This window comes from Kogia breviceps, chromosome 12 (genome assembly GCF_026419965.1).
Source record: "Kogia breviceps isolate mKogBre1 chromosome 12, mKogBre1 haplotype 1, whole genome shotgun sequence".
Lineage (NCBI taxonomy): Eukaryota > Metazoa > Chordata > Mammalia > Artiodactyla > Physeteridae > Kogia > Kogia breviceps.
The window spans coordinates 24,400,731-24,418,666 of NC_081321.1; the positions used below are offsets into that span (position 1 = coordinate 24,400,731).

General features: G+C 40.9%; 1 protein-coding gene across 5 annotated transcripts in view; it reads right to left on the reverse strand.

The window, feature by feature from the left end:
* DENND5B (DENN domain containing 5B) overlaps window positions 1-17,936 on the reverse strand; it is a 196,076-nt gene that overhangs the window by 86,215 nt on the left and 91,925 nt on the right. For all 5 annotated transcript variants that reach the window (XM_067008968.1, XM_067008967.1, XM_067008969.1 and 2 more), the window contains one exon: window positions 10,438-11,104. In XM_067008968.1, the coding sequence (XP_066865069.1) occupies window positions 10,438-11,104 (667 nt within the window). The remainder of the gene's footprint in view (window positions 1-10,437; window positions 11,105-17,936) is intronic.

Below are 17,936 nucleotides of genomic sequence, written 5' to 3' on the forward strand. Positions count from 1 at the left end.
GGCCCCCTTCTGCATTAGCAACCCATGTAACCTTACAGTCAGAGAAGCCTGTCTCAGCTTACCCTCATGAATCTTAGCAGATGCTAATAAAAACATTATATTAATTTAAAAGAAAATGTGGAGAGGCAGAGGAAGGAGTCAAGGGACTCGTCCCAGCATGGTGGAAATTTTTAAACAGTTATTAAGAAACTGAGTGAATAAAGCAAATGTTGATAGAAGTGGGAAAGAGGAAAAAGAAAGAAGGGTGTCAAGAGACTCATCCCAGCAGGATGGAAATCTGTGGATGGTTATTAAGAAATGGGACGGGGCTTCCCTGGTGGCACAGTGGTTGAGAGTCCGCCTGCCGATGCAGGGGACGTGGGTTCGTGCCCCGGTCCGGGAGGATCCCACATGCCGCGGAGCGGCTGGGCCCGTGAGCCATGGCCGCTGAGCCTGCGCATCCGGAGCCTGTGCTCCACAACGGGAGAGGCCACAACAGTGAGAGGCCCGCATACCGCAAAAAAAAAAAAAAAGAAAAGAAAGAAAGAAAGAAATGGGACGAATGCAGGGGACACGGGTTCAAGCCCTGGTCCAGGAAGATCTCACATGCCGCGGGGCAACTAAGCCTGTGTGCCACAACTAGTGAGCCTGAGCTCTAGAGCCCGTGAGCCACAACTACTGAGCCTGCATGCCACAACTACTGAAGCCCGCGTGCCTACAGCCCGTGCTCTGCAACAAGAGAAGCCACTGCAACGAGAAGCCCGTGCACTGCAACAAAGAGTAGCCCCCCCTCACGGCAACTAGAGCAAGCCCATGCAGCAACGAAGACCCAACGCGGTCAAAAATGAAGGAAGGGAGGGAGGGATGGGAGAGAGGAAGGGAGGAAGGAAGGAAGGAAGGAAGGAAGAAATATATAAATAATTTTTTTAAATCTTAAACATAAAAAGATTTTAAAACAAAAAGAAATGGGATGAATAAAATGGACATTGACATTGGTGGGGTTGAAACAAAGGTCTTAATCCAGTACCATCTGAGACTGGGTGGATCAAAGGGACCCCTGCTGGACCCCCTACATTAAAGGGCTCTAAGCAAGTTGAGTTTGTTTATCCCAGTTTGGAGAAATGTAAGACACAGGGAAAGCAATGATTATAATGAGAAACCAGACCTGACATCACCTGGGGCAATAGTCAGGCAGATTAATCTTGGCTCAAACCGCCTCTGCTGGCTAAATTGGTCAGGGAGTGGAGAAGTTTCTGGGAGTCCTTTACTTGGATGGGACCTCATACACTGTGATACCAAAACCCTTTGGTGAAGTCTTAAGGCAGGCTACAATTAGATTGAGAGAATATGAAAAAAGTTAAGGTTGACTGATTAAGGTGGAAGTTTGGGTGAAAACTGGAATGTTTAAACAGGCTTACCTGAATGGTTTATGGGAATGGACACTATGTCTGAATGGGGAACACCTCCCCCCAAAGTAAAACAGATGGCATGTCAAGCGCTCTCCAATCCAAGCAATATTAATTAGACGTCATGCTAAATGGGAATAAGACTGCCGGAGCCCACACAGTGTTATAGACAAGAAGCTGGAGCCTGGCAGACAAACTCTGTACAGGAGCCCTACACAGGGCACAGACTGGGGCTTACGGCTAAAGCCTGTGAGCACCTCCCAGTGACAACTCCTGGTACGATGGGCTGCAGCATTTCCATTTGAGAGGCAATTACTAGCCTGCTATTGAACGCTAGTCTAAACTGCCCCTATGGCTGAAAGACAAAATAATCCCGAAACCCAAAATACCCATGATGTCTTGGGTGATGTTGGAAAAACACTCTAATGAGGAAGGCAGTGCACAGAAGAGTTCCATAATTAAATGGAGATTGTTTATAGGGGGTCTTGTTATGAGGAGAAGGCAAGGAGGAGATACAATGAGGAGCCTCCTTTCCCAGAGGACTGACTCTGGAACTGAGTGAGGAGGTGCCAGATTCTGTTGTCACCTGGACAGCATAAATACCTCTCAACTGACCAACAAAGAGCTGCTTGGTTTATGTATGACGGTTCCAAGGTGAATGGCCACCATTCTGATCAAAGAAAGTAAGCACAGACGGGCTCAGGGGGCTGACTTACACGCTGTTTTCCTAGCAGCGATGGAAGAACTGAACAGTGGTAAAGTCCATATGCTTGGGTTTTTTTTTTTTTTTTTTCTGATATGCGGGCCTCTCACTGTTGCGGCCTCTCCCGTCGCGGGGCACAGGCTCCGGACGCACAGGCTCAGCGGCCACGGCTCACGGGCCCAGCCGCTCTGCGGCATGTGGGATCTTCCCGGACCGGGGCACGAACCCGTGTCCCCTGCATCGGCAGGCGGACTCACAACTACTGCGCCACCAGGGAAGCCCTATATGCTTGGGTTTTTACTGAGTCATGGGCAATGGAAAACTGGACTATTAAAAGGATGCCTGTATAAGGTGCAGCCATACGGAAATCGCTCTGGGAATTTATGGGCCACTTTAAAGTAGGACATGTTAATGCCCATCAGAAGAACCCACTTTCAGGTTTGGGAGGTGATGTAACCACCAAGTGGACCTTTTGGTCCACTCCCTTCAAGTGGCCACCTGGGGAACTGCAGCAATGCAGAGATGGGCTGAATCTAGACATAATCCTCTTATACCCTCGGAGGCACAAATTGCCAAGAAGAACTGTTTTGTCTGCCAACAGGAGAGACAGAGGCTACAGATGGCTGGGGGGAAGGCCCTACTACACATTGCCAGCAAGTAGACGACACTGGACTAATGCCAGCAGCCCTGGCGGGGTGGGGGTGGGGGACTATAAATGGGTCCCACCAGGAATAGACACTTCAGACTGGGCTCTGCATACGAGGCAGTAGATGCAAATGCTTAAAGTACTATTAGAGGACTGGAACAGAGGATACTCTACCAGTGTGGGCCGCCAAGTTACACATCTTCAGGCTACGGGACACAACACGCTTCACGGCACACGGTGTCCAATGGTGGGCGAAGAGACGCCACATCAAATGGACATACGAGGCTGCCCATCACCCGCACGGTAACGGCTTAATTGAGAACCAGAGCAGGCGGTTGGAACATCTGCCGTCTAAAACGCGTGAGATAAAAGCATAAAGGGCTGTGACTTTCACGCCTTCACGAGTGTGTGTGCTCACACTCAGCGTAAGGGAGAGTCCCCACTAGACAGATACCTCTGTTCTTCTGGTGGGTCTGGGGAAAAGGGGGTAGAGATGGAGGCTGGTACGACTACAATTCTTCCTAAGGGGTTAAGGGTGCTGGTATGACAATATACTTTTTATTTTCTTCCCCACATCACCTCAGCTTTCTTTTTCCTACCTGATGCAGGACCAGGACTACAGCTACAAGTGCCAGAAGCAGGGATGAAAGTCTATTTTTAAACCTTTATGTCAGAATTCCTAAGAGCCTGCTGGGGTGGTCTGTGCCTTCACCCCATCTGGCAAAATGGGGGTTAACAGTGAATGCGGCTGTAACGCCTGGAGGTAAAAACAGCCCACTTAGTTCTGTACCTATGTAACCTTACCCTAATATGAATGGTAGTGAAGTGAGGCGGAGGTACTCGCTAGACTACTATGGCTGCCTGCAATCTAAACCCGCACTGTGGCCAAACCTAATAATGTGCCTTCCAAAGGTGGAAAAGTTTGGGTATAAATGGAAAGAAGGAGGAATAGTAGTTAAGGGTAAGGGAGTAAATAAATGAGTTATGGTAATAAGAGAAATCCAATATTACACTAACACCCTGAAAGAGGCTCGGGGCAAGAGATGACATTGTCTCTTAGCTCAGTTATACCGGATGCCTTGAAAGGGGGAAGCCATATATTGCTGCAGTTGGAACCTGAGAAGATATATTGTACTGGAACGCTGCAAACCTCAGTGGCCTTGCTCTGGGAGACATTTTCATGCAGTAGGATGATGGACTGAACTCAGCAGTAATGCCAAAGGGACAGGTACCATGCCAGCATCTTTTAACTATTAGGATTCTTTTACTCTAAGGGATCGTGGTCAAAGACCGGGGGTAGTCTGTGGTATAATAAAAGTATCTGACTTTTGTCCCCAGTTGATGATGATGATAATGATGACAGAGGAGGAGTGAGAAGGAAAAGGGGGAGGAGAAATAGAAAACCGAAATAAACCATTAAAGACACTGGACTGGTACTTAACATCTTCCCAACAAGACCAAACAGTTTACAGACAGGTTCCCTCAAATAGTCATGGATCAAATAATTACAACCTTAAATGAAGGGGCTTCTTTGGTGGCACAGTGGTTAAGAATCTTGACAGTGGTTCAAGCCCTGGTCCAGGAAGATCCCACATGCTGCGGAGCAACTAAGCCTGTGCGCCACAACTACTGAGCCTGCGCTCTAGAGCCTGCGAGCCACAACTACTGAGCTCACGTGCCACAACTGTTGAAGTCTGCACACCTAGAGCCTGTGTTCCACAGCAAGAGAAGCCACCACAATGAGAAGCCCACGCACGGCAGTGAAGAGTAGCCCCGCTCGCCGCAACTAGAGAAAGCCCGCACGCAGCAACAAAGACCCAACACAGCCAAAGATAAATAAATAAAATAAATTTTAAAAAAAGAACCTTAAATTAATTCTTCTCCATTTTATCTTCCAGACAAAAATGGAATGCTTTCCAACTCATTCTATGAAGTTAGAATAATCTTAATTCCAAAAACCAGATAAGTTAGTGCAAGGAATAAAAATGATAAGCCAAATCAATAAAAAACGTAGATGTAAAACTTCTAATCAAAATAATAGCAGACTAAATCAATCCATATCTGAAAACCATGACCAAATCAGGTTTGTCTCAGGAAGATAAGGGTGGAATATACATTTTTCACCTTAATGAATGGTTAAAATGAGAAAAACACGATCATCTTACTTGATGCAGAAAGAACATTCAATAAAATATGACATGCATTCATAATTTTTAAAAACTTTGAACACGCTAGGAATAAAAGGAAACTTCTTTAACCTGGTAGAAGGTACAAGGTATTTACCAAAAACACTATAGCAAATGTTATGCTTAATAGTGAAGCATTAAAAGCATTCTTTTTAACATCAGGAAAAAGACAAGGATGCCTGTTATTATCAATTCCATTCTATGCTGTACTGGAAAGCCTAGTTAGTACTACAAGGCAAGCAAAAGAAATAAAGGTGACAAAGATTGGAAAAGAAGAAATAAAACCATCATTATTTGCACACTGTCACCTACTTTACTATTATAAAACTACCTAGAGACATTAAAGAAAGCCCTTATAAATGGAGAGATGTATCATTTTCATGGAGGGGACACTCAACATTCTAAATACGTTAATTGCCTCAAAACTACATTCAATGAAATTTCAGTAAAAAGAAGGTGGTGAAGAGAACTGTCCTATAAGATACCAAGACTTACTTTAAAGCTATAGTAATTACAACAGCGTGATTTACTACAGGGACAGAAAAACTGGCAGAATAAACTGAATGCCCAGAAATACATTAGAGGAACTTCACATACAGGAACTTATATATGACTGAAGTGGCACTGCAGATCAGAGGGAGGAAGAATGGTCTATCTAATAACGAGTATAAAATAACTAGTTACAGATATTTCTAAAATATTAAATTTGATCTCTTCCTCACAACATAAGCAAAAATCAATTTCTTAGAGATGCTAAATATAACTTAAAAACATTTAGGAAAAAAATGTAGACTATTTTTACAAACTCAGAATAGAGAAGGATTGCTTAAATAGAACAGAAAGTTAAGTCATAAGAAAGATTTGTAAATTAGAATTTATGATTGAGTATCTTAATTCATCAAAAGATCCCTAAAAGAAAATTAACAGCCACAAACTGGAAGGAGACATGTGCTTCTCATATAACTGACCAAGGATTAGTTTCTTGAATATATAATGAAAACTTATTAAGAAAAATGTCTTAATATTAAGTTTTTGTTTATCACCAAAGTAAAACTAGTATTATAAAAATATTGGCCAAAGCTGTTAAAATTCTAATGCTTTTTGGATACAGGTCATGGGAACCCACTTTCTGCCATCAAAATATCAAGTTTGATTTTATGATTTATCAACTCCATAACCAATAAGCTATAATGTTTAGTTAAGCATGACTAGCAATTTGTGTTTACAAGGCTCCCAACTTCTTCAAGAAAACTTCAAGCAGCTTCTACTTTCTGACAAGGTTAATTCATGTACAACTTACAAAGGGAGGGGAAGGGAGAGGAGTACTGTGAAGGCTCACAGGCAGGCAGTGCAGCGTGGGCTGTGGGTAACTGCTTATTTCCATTGTGAAGAGTCAAAGAAGGTAATAAGCAAGATCCAAAAATGTTCCTGACACCTTAATGACTGGTATCAAAAGTTAGACCCTGGTGTTTAAATTCCCCTTTTCTTCCTCCACTATTTCCTTTGAAAAGATGATCCGACTCCAATCTTCCCACTGTCTTGCTCCAAGTATTTCTAGGCTGCAGAAGAAAAGTACTCTTTTCTGATCTGGGGTCCTAGAAAAGAGCCTTTACCTCTTGGGTTCATTCCCTGCTTAAAATTTCTAGCCAGTTACCACTGCAAAGTGACTGTGATGTACACATTCTCTAAATAACAGACTGGATAGATTTTTTTTAAAAATTTTATTTATTTTTATTTATTTATCTTTGGCTGCATTGGGTCTTCATTGCTGTGTGTGGACTTTCTCTAGTTGTGGCGAGCGAGGGCTACTCTTCATTGCGGTGTGCAGGCTTCTCACTGCGGTGGCCTCTCTTGTTGCGGAGCACAGCCTCTAGGCACGCGGGCTTCAGTAGTTGCGGCACACGGGCTTAGTTGCTCCACGGCATGTGGGATTTTCCCGGACCAGGGCTCAAACGTATGTCTCCTGCATTGGCAGGTGGATTCTTAACCACTGCACCACAGCCACCAGAGAAGTCCCCAGACTGGATAGATTTAAATGGGCTCTGGGGGACTTCCCCGGTAGTCCAGTGGTAAAGAATCCGCCTTCCAATGCAGGGGGACTCAGGTTCGATCCATGCCTCAGGGCAACTGAGCCCACACACCATAACTACTGAGACCAGGCGCCTCAACTAGAGAGCCGGGTGCTGCAAACTACAGATCCCATGTGCCACAACTACAGAGCCTACGCACCCTGGAGACCACATACCACAACTAGAGAGAGAAAACCCGCATGCCACAACTAGAGAGAATCCCACGTGCCGCAACTAGAGAGGAGCCCATGTGCCGCAACAAAGATCTCACGTGCCTCAACTAAGACCAACACAGCCAACAAACAAACAAACAGGGCCCAGGAATGTGTGCGGCAGCATTTTTTAAAGAATAAAGAAGGGCTTCCCTGGTGGCGCAGTGGTTGAGAATCCGCCTGACGATGCAGGGGATACGGGTTCGTGCCCCGGTCCGGGAAGATCCCACGTGCCGCGGAGCGGCTGGGCCCGTGAGCCATGGCCGCTGAGCCTGCGCATCCGGAGCCTGTGCCCCGCAACGGGAGAGGCCACAACAGTGAGAGGCCAGCATACCACCAAAAAAAAAAAAAAAAAAAAAAAAAAAAAAAAGAATAAAGAAAAAAAAAAAGGGGGCTGTGGACAAGAATTTCAAATCAGTCTAGAAGGACATTTTCATCACTGAAATCCATCTACTTTTATTCTTTTTGGGTTTTCATTATAATTGTTCAAGACTTGTAATGTTTTTAAATTTTATGGCATCAGTGAACAAGAAATGAAGTATCAGATGTTATTAAAACCCCTTAACACAGTCAGGAGAAACAAAGAATGGCACCAGAGTACAAATCAACGAAAAAACTCTTAATTCATTCCTTTCTTTCTCTAATGGGAGAGACACCTGTGCATTTACACAGATAATCTACAATTATTTAACAAGGTACCTTTACAAAAGACCCTCAGAGGTGAGTCTATAATTTAAAAATAAATACTGAGACAGATAAGGAAAGGTTAAGTGCAGTGCCCAATACAGCTAACATGTGGGTAAGTGTCCTGGATAAAGACCGATCCAAGCCCATTCTCAGTTCCACCACATCACCTAATAGCTGTGTGATCTTGGGTAAGTTACTAAGCTTCTCTGAGCATCAATTTCCTCCTTCATAAAAGCATGTGCAGTACTAACTCATTGTTGAGAGGATTAAATGCAGGGGGCAAAAAGACCAAAATGTACAAGGCACTTTAATAGTACAATTCCTAATATAGAGTGATTTCTGTGAAGGATTAGAAAATTACTTTATGAGCCTTTTTTTCGTATGACACTTTAAAAATATATGTATGAGAGTTCTACAATCTCAAGATTCACTCTTGTGTTCAGCATAAAAGACCAAGTTACAAAAAAAATACTCATTTGAGTATAAAAACATGCTCATAAATATTCAGTCTTCTTAATTTGAAACTGAAATTAATACGTAGATATTATTCAACTATAACTTTCAACAGACTCCATAAACTACATGGGATAAGCGAACCAAGCTGAGCAGAAAGATGAGAGCTCAAGACATACCACAAGCACAGAGACATAAAGTGCTATTTAAAACAGGAAGTGTGATAACGAAGGGTTTTTTTCTTTAAAAAGCATGACATTCAGTATAAGAGAACATTTACTAAGTTCTCAACCCTGAAACAAATGCCTCGACTATTTAATTTAACAAAGTTATACTTTGAATGCAATAATATGTCAGACCCTCACAACTTAAGATGTGTATAATTTTATAGAGGATTATGTAGGACTAATAAAACTGATAATAATTACAACAACATTGGCTATCATTTAGTCAGCACAGGTTTCTTACTTTCTCACAATAAATCAGTGAGAGAGGAAGGAAAAAAACCTGTTATCCCCGTGAAGATGAACTGACTGACAGTCAGGAAGATTATGTAACTTGTCCAAGGTTACAAATAGTAAGTGACAGAACAGAGATTTGAAGCCATGATTGTTATCACTTCAAAAACCAATATTCTTTCTGCCCCAAATTGCTTCTCTAGGCAGAACGTTAGGAAACGGAACTAAATCACTGGGAAGATCTCTTGAAAATCTAGGATTTAAATTCTTTTTACTAATAAGCTAATATACCTGAGGGTATTAAGCTTCAAGCCCCTGCCCCAACAAGCAATTCTCCAACCTCTATCCCCTTCAGGGAAAAAAGCAAGACAGGAAGACGGAGAAAGGAAGAAATAATTGCTTAACATTAAATCTTTCAGATACAAAAGGGTGATCTGCCGGTAATGACCAGCACTAAGAAAGTGAGAGCACGAGGACAGGAAAGAATTTAGATTAGTCATTAGGGAAGAACTTCCTGACAACAAAAATTGAGACCCCGGAACACATTATCAGAGAACATTATGTAGGATAAACTGAAGAAAATACAACCTCATGAAGGGCTGTCAACACATAAACAGTATCAACATACACACAAGATGGGGAGGTACAAATATAGCCTACTTGGCTCAGCCTCATTTATAATTTAAAATAGAAAAGAAAAAAAGGAAACTGGTAAAATAAGCTTGACAGCAACAGTCAGGAGACTGCACTACAATTCTGTCAGCCTAAGTACAAGTTAGCAAAATGCTAACCCAGTATTTGTGCCACATTTTTCAAAAGACCCATCAAGGCACAGGTACCATTTTATATTTTCCTTCAATTCACTATCCATTAAAACACAGCATCTCTATTTCCTCTGCAAATTCATGTTCAGACTAGAACCAGTGCTCTAATCTAGGCTCAAAGTTAGTCATCACAGATGCACTGGTAAAATAAAACCCAAATTCTGCTAGTTTCTTAAGTATGTTTTGGGAGAATTTTGAATGAAAAATATCACAAACATAACTTCCCTTGGGATTAAAAACAAAACAACCCCCCCCCCCACATAACTTTGGTGGAATTATTAGACCTAGGAGAATCGTGGCTGTTCCACACGCCTGTACCCCTTTCTCTCACTACATGAAATCAACCCATCCAAAGTTGATCGCCTTAGGAAACTGCAGAGTCAACGATTCTGTTTATCCCTTTCCAATGTCAGCTGAGTCTTGATATGAACCTTTATTAACCTGTAAATAAATGAGAGGTCTACATGTTCCTGGTAGTAAGAGGATTCTCTCACTTTCATTATAAAAAGAAATATGTTTCTTTTATGATGATTATGTTATTATCAGGGGGAAAAAGGGCTGCTTCCATTAAAGAACAAATACTCTCAAGTCAGCCAAGTTAATGCTTTTATATTCCTTCCCTTTTCTTCTCTACAGCCACTGCCATCCAAAAGAGAAGTGACCTCTCAGCCTCTGGTCCTACCTAAAACCCTCTCCCTTTACACAAGACAGAAGAGACTTCGGACCATTAATTATTTGGTTCTAATAATATACCCCAGTAGTTGAGAGCGTAAGTACTTGCTTTGGGGAGACCTAAAATCTAGGGCAGACCTACCTTGTGAGTAGAGAAGGATCTGCATCTCTAAAAGAACACAGGTAAACACCTGTACCAAGTTCTCCAGGCCCAGGAGCTCGAAGACCTCTCGGAGCGGGTAATCGGAGAGAGGAAGTTCACTGGGGCCCGGCCTCTGACAGATGACAGGTTCATAAACACCATAAAATTTCAGTGATCTCCCTGGAGGAGGAAGGGGCACCTCATAGAGAATATTATGGATGTAGCTCTCAAGCGGCAAGGGTGGTGGCTGCTGTGAGGTAACTGCCTTGTAAAGCTGGATAAGGAATTTCTTGCAGGCCTGCATGAAAGGCAGTGGTGTGATCAAACATATACTTTTTGAAACATACAGAGTGTCTCTGCTGATGTCATAAGAGTTGTACCGCTGGAGTTTCAAAAGGGAAGTGGTATCTCCCTCGTCAATACTGCTCGCCAGGGAGTCCGTGCTGCAGGAGGATGACGCATACAAGCTGCTGTGATGCTCTGCGTTGTGCATCTGGTAGAGCGTCTGCATTGCTGTGCAGATTTGCTTACTTGTAACTTCTTCATAAAAAGTGAGGACAAAACCGTAGGTACGAGAACCATCTTCCCGGGTAATTATAAACGAGTGGAACTGAGGGTCTTTATTGTCAGTTTGTGTTCTGAAAGACAGCCCTTTAGGCATGCACAACTGTGGAGGAAGGAAAAGAAAAGCATCAGAAGGCAGTACACAAACAACTTCAAACCAGAAAAAAATGTTTGTGGAGCTCCATCTGAGCTTGTGACCTTCATTAAGTCATGTAACTTCTCTGAGCCTCGGTTTCTTTACCTACAACATTTGCTGCATCAGTGACTTGAAGACAAAATATGCAAGGGCACTTTACAAATATTTAGTATTTAAGGACTATTTTTAGAGTAACGTTGATAATGTTTCAGAGGAATACACAGACAGGTGAAGGCTCACTTGATAAATGGAAAAAAAGTTAAAACACAGAATAATAAAAACAACAGTATTATTTTTGCTATTTTGAACAATATTATCCTTAGGAAAATAAACTTTGAAAATTAAATGATTTTTGATTTACTGAAGCAGAAGGGTAGAAACAAGACATTTTAGATTATTTCCAGCAGAGATCATGCGCCAGGTCTTGGGAACTACACAGGATTGAGTCAAACTTGGGAATAAAATTACGTGAGGAGTTAAAGATGCTATATTTAAGATACTTACAAAGCACAAGAAATTAAAATCGAGTCTTTAAAACAAATTACAGAAAATTTGAAATACACTAAGGAAAACAGAACTTGTAATTCAACTATCCTAAAATAACGATCATTATTAACTTTCCTATTATTCCTTTCTACTTTTGTATTACAATATACTTTCTGCACAGAAATAATTTTATCATACATTATGACATTTTTTTTCAGATTTAATAATCAATCTGGTATAAAATTTAGAAGTTCTCCCAAATCCCCACATTACCCAAAAAATGTAATTCACTTAAGAGTTACACGTCCTTCATCCAAACTGTGAACAAACACTTATTAAGTGCCTTTCTGAGCTAGGCCCTGTGATGGTGATACAATGGTGAGAAAGACACAGTTCCTGCTCCTCTCTGAAGCTTTCAGTCCAGTAAGGATGACAGATGATTAAAAAATTATATATAAAAAAATTATAAAGTATTGGAAGTGCTATGATAGGGTAAATATAGGCTGCTAGGAAAAAACACAGCAGGAAGACATAAATGAGAAAAGAGGGAGCCACCAGGGGAAAAAACTGAAGGAAGCCCAAGTGGAGACCTGAGGATAAGTATAGGTGTATATAGGTGTTAGTGAGATGAAGAGAAGGCAGAGAGGGCACGTGCAAAAGCCCAGAAGACAGAATGTGAGATTTTGGGGAATTGAAACCTGCTCTTTAGCTCTCCTACTCTGCTGGGGGCCTTCAGACAATCCCAGTCCTCGGCCTGGAACCACCCTAACTCACATCCAGTAGAGCAAAGGGGCTACCCTGCCAAACGCTACTCAAACTGCAGATCTGTAAGCAAAACGATGATTTTGTTGTTTTAAATCAAGAGACTGCAGCCCTGAGGTCAAATCCAATCTGCCCCTTGTTTTTGAAAATAAAATTTCATTGGAACACAATCACGCTCCTCCATTTAAGCACTGTCTGTAGCTGCTTTTGCACTACAACAGCAGAGCTGAATAACTGCAACAGAGACTGCATGGTCCACAACGCTCAACTATCTACTATCTGGTCCTTTGTGGAAAAAAAAAACACCCTGCCAGCCTATGTTTTAAGCCACTTAAGTAACATTGGGATGGTTTGTTATAGAGCTATAGATACCCAAAACACTCCCTTACTTCCTGTAAGTCTCCATATAAATACTACCTTAAAGAGGCCTTCCTTTATCTTTCCATAAAAAATAGTGTTTTCAGCCTATAAATGCCGTTAAAATGTCACTTCTCCTCTAAAAAGTCTTTGTTGAATGAAGCAGTTAAAATCCTGCACCATAGTATACACAGGTACATTGTATACTGACACACAGTAGTTCCTCAAATTTTGTCTCATCTCTAGATTGAAAACTACTCAAGGACTGGTAATAGCCTTAACCATTCAAGAGTACCACACATGGAACAATACACTATTTGGGGCCGTAATAAATGGTGACTGACAAAGATAAAAAGCAAAAATTGTGAGGCTCAGCATAAGTACCCCAGTGAAAATGTCTTTATATTTCGTATCACTGAATATAAGAATTGGAAAGAGCTATGGTAGCTTTACTTAATTATTATTATATACGCATGTTGACAAAAATTAAATTACTGTGTATATTTGGGCAAAATAAGATATAGATTTAGGTTAAACACATGAATACCTCAATTTGTTAGGGGGAAATTCTGCTTATTCCTAATCTTGGGAATAAAAGGCCATGGCAGAATATTTTCATAATGAGGGCTTCATAATGAAAGCTGCTTTCACCATAACAAGTCAATGAGATCGTCTACTGATTATGAATGAAAACTCATCTGACACACTTACTATAGTCAATAAAGATTGTAGGAAGGATGATCTGAATGAGTCTTGCTCCAGGCGAAGCTCAAACCTGCACAGCATAGTGCATGGCACACAGAGGTATTTGTTGAATGAATGAACGAATGAATGAATGAACAAGAAAACAATCAAAAACAACAGCTCGGGGTACAGGATCAGATTCAGTTCATCTCCTCATTCAATCTGTAGTTTTCTTTTTACATCAAATAGGCAACACAGAAACACAGTGACCTCCAAACTCAACATAAAGACTTAATATATTTGACAAGGTTTCCTGACATCATAAACCACAAAATTCCAGCTCAAACTGTTTTTGAACAGCTGCCGAATACTCCCTTAAGGATTTGCAGTTTTCGCCAGCGTGCGTTCAAACGTCTACAGGAAAAGCTTGCCAAAAGTTGTGCTCAGAATGAAGAATGACTTTCTATGCTACAGATAACAGATGTGAGAATTATTAAATTCTCTTCCGACACATCAACAAAACTGAGAATTATACTTCTAATCTGGGAACCATAAATTGGAAAATGCTATTGCTTTTTCATTTTTAAAAGTGAGAATCATGTGATTTGTCAAGTTTATTTTTCATAATCCTAAAACTGTTAAGTCAAGATTTGCTCACCATGGCTTTCAACAACATCTTTTATCCCCTGATATTGCTGTTTACCGACAATATCCCCTCCCCACCCCACTCTCCCACAACAACTAAGAGTTTAGAGTTGTCACCGCTGACCAGATTGTCGCCGGCAATCAGATTACTCTAGCCGAACTGGGCTCACAATGCTGTGTACCTCTCCTGGTTTGAGCGACCCAATGTCCCTATTATCTCTCTGGACTCTTGTAGGCAGTGTGGCTAGAATTTTAACAATTCTTTTTTCCATTTCCTATCGTTCTATTAATCCCACTCCTTCTCTCTTACTATACAAATAAAACTCTCAATGAGTCAGCTTGCCCTTCCTTTTTTCCTTCCTTCTTTCCCTCTCTTTCCTTTCTTCATTTAATAAACATTTATTTTATGTCATGTTTTGCATTAGATCTTGATAACTCAAAGGACAAACATGAAAATAATCCCTTACTTCTGGGAGCTTCTAGCCTAATAGGAAAGAAGGACATATAAACCAGCAGTTACAAAATAATGTAATCAATACTGCTAAGGAGTGTGTTCAAAGTATCATAGGAATAGAGAAGAAAGAGCACCTAATCATTCCTGCTTAAGAGATGGCTTTGCAGTGGAGGTGACAGCTGAACAAAGACAGGGAATGGACGTACTGTAAGCAAGCATATAGACCTTCATTTGTTCAATGATTAGAACCTCTACTATGTGCAAAGCTAGGGAGATAGCAATGAATGAAAGAGAGTGTTCCTGTCCTAATGGTACTTACTTTATAGCAGGAGACAGGGAGTAGACAACCAGCTACATAATTAATTAATTGCAACTGTTAACAGTGCTACAAAAAAGTACAAGGTGCCAAGAGAACCTAAGGGGACCTGGCTGAACACTGGAAGGCTGATGGAAGGTGGTGGTTAGAGATGGCTTCTCTGAGGAAATCATGTTTACAATGAAATCTGAAGGGTCAATACGAAGAATTCACTAGGGGAAGGAGAAGTGGCAGAGCCTTCCAAAGAGAGGTGAAAGCAGAGGCAGAAGCTGTAGTGTGAGGAACAAAAAGGACAGGCGCAGGAGGCCAGTTAGACAGCTATTGCAGGAGTCCAGGTAAGAGGGCTTGCTGGTTTGGACTAAGGCGGGTATGCAGAAGCGGAGAGAAGTAGATGATAACTGACTGCATATGGGAGAGGGTGAGAAAGTGGCAACTTTCAAGCACGATGCTAGATTTTTGGCTTTAGGCACCTAGGTGGATGGTTGTACCATTCATTCACTGACCAAGATTGGTGGGAAGCCTGTGAATTCAGTTTGGGCTATGCTGAGTCTGAGATGCCGGTGAAATATCCTAGCTGCGATGTTAAGAAAACAAGTGGGCTCCCCCAGTAATGGCTGGATTAAAAGCCCCATTCCTATGATTTTATTGTGAGACATGAACTTCAAGCTGGGTCAAAATGAGGGCTTACTTTCATTCCAATGTCAGATCTGTTAATGTAACTAAGGGTTATCCATTTCAAATTCAAGTACTTCCTGAGTCTGTCAAAAGTATATAGTGCTCTTTTTCCTTGCATTTTGCAAGATGGGTGTCTAAATAGGTTTTTTCCAGCCAACCCTTTACCCTTTACTCTTCACTCATCATTCCACTCCACCCTTCTTTGTGACCAAAGTAAATAGTAAATTGTAAACTTAGAGCTTTACAGATTATAAACAGCTATATAATAGTCATTACTCTTTAGTTACCTGAAATATCATATATCAGATGTTTCATTTAGGACATATATAAGAAAAAGAATCTTTATATTTCACGAAACTTGCTTAAAAAGTATTAACCATATTTTCTTCCTAACAATTCCTAGGTTCTCTACATTCTTAAGGATAAGCTCCATCTATTAGAACATTACATAGACAGTCATGGATGCCAATATGCAGATTTCCTTAAAGAGATCTGAATTGGGGGTGGTGGGGTGTGGGGGGAAGACAGGGGAGCTTCAGCTCCATTTGCAATGTTTTGTTTCATTTAAGAGGAAAGGTATGACTCTGAAGCCAATCTGTCAAATGTTGACATGTTAGTTCTGGGTGATGGGTGTATGACTTGTTTTGTTCTCTCTGTTTTATGATACTTCCATTTTTTTCCCCACAAAAATCTGTGAATCCACAACCAAGAGACGTAAAAGCAATTAATTCAGAAGCAATTTCAAATGTCACATATCTATTTTCTGCTATAGATGTACTGCACTCATATACATGGAATTTTTTTTTATTTAACAAGTTTCATTGCTTTGGGGTACTTAATTTGTATGAAATTAATGACCCTATCCAAAGCTCCACTTTGTTAGCAGAATGAGTGATATCACAGAAGGCGATAATTTATTGGAGTAGGGTTTTGCTAAACGCAAGAACAAAGCTTTATACCTTTAGGTGGGAATAAATTATAGCTTCATACAAATGTACTTACTAATAAATCAAAGAGGAAATTAAGGGAAGTAAATCTATAACCCAAATGCAGACTAGTTTAATGGGATGCTTTTCAGAGATTTTCAAGGAGTACCAGCAAATCCCTTTAGATCTGCAGCAATAAACAAAATGTTGTATGGTGCTTAAGCCTCGAAACACAAGCCTACATGTCTATTCAGAGGGAAATGTTTTCTGCTTATGTAAAATAATTCAGAGAGAAGGGGTAAAGAAAATATCAAAGAAAGATCAAGGAAGCTGATAACTGCTTTAGAGATGAATGTTATACAGACAGAGGTAAAGGCTAACACAGATATCTTACTGTTAATCCATCCAAATGATTAAAAGTAATAAAACACATCAAGTGTGGCATTTTGTTCCAAATGACTGTGGATTCATATTGTAGTAAGAAACTAGTTTTGGACACCACTCTGATTTCTCACAGAATAATTTATATTTTGAAATATATTACTAATTTTAAGAAGATTAAGTGTTGTAATCTATTTACATTCTTATCCATTTTTCCACTGCTTCATTTAGGCACTCTTTTCTTTAGTATCTTTCCATCAATTTGCTGGCATAAGCAGCTGATAAATTATTTTCTGTCACTGCTGTTTGCTCACTGTTTTAATCAGAAGCTTGTCTGTGCTCCTCCACGTCTCATAAATATAACTAACAGTTGTGTTCCTCTTAATACCTATAGCACTGGCTTCACCAAAGATGAGGCTAGGCCCCACAGGATGAACTTCCAGCAAAATGGCAACTCTCATTATTTTGGTATATAACAGTTAAGAGAAATAAGTACACTGTGCTCTGTAAAGAATCAAAGTCGAACTGCCAAGTGCCTTAGGCATCTGTCCTTAGGAAAAGTACCATGCTATTCCATCCTTGGAGTAAGTCCAGACTGGAATGGGTTTACTGTGATAGAGAAATACCGCAAAGGATCCAATGTGACCCATATCATTTTGGGGCATGTCAAAACCAAGGTACACAGCTTTTCTTTGGGGGAGGCAGCATGCAGGTGGGAAAAAAGTGAGCTAGAGAGTAAAAATGATCTGCATTTAACCTCTGAGACTCTCTGTATAACTCTGGGCAAGTAAACTCAACCTCTGTAAAATATGAATAAGAATCCTCACTGGGTACATATGTAAGCATGTATGTGAAAGTAACATTCATGAGGTATCTAGCGGGCATCTACTACTAAATATTAATTTTCTTCCCTTACAGTATCACATCATAATGGGGTCTTTTGGCTCCACCTTTAAAATACTCAAAAAGAACCACAACTATGTGTCTCACTCCACCTTTCTTTTTTGGCTGCGCCACATGGCATGCGGGATCTTAGTTCCCCGACCAGGGATAGAACCCACGCCCCCCTGCAGTGTAAGTGCGGAAGCTTAACCACTGGACTGCCAGGGAAGT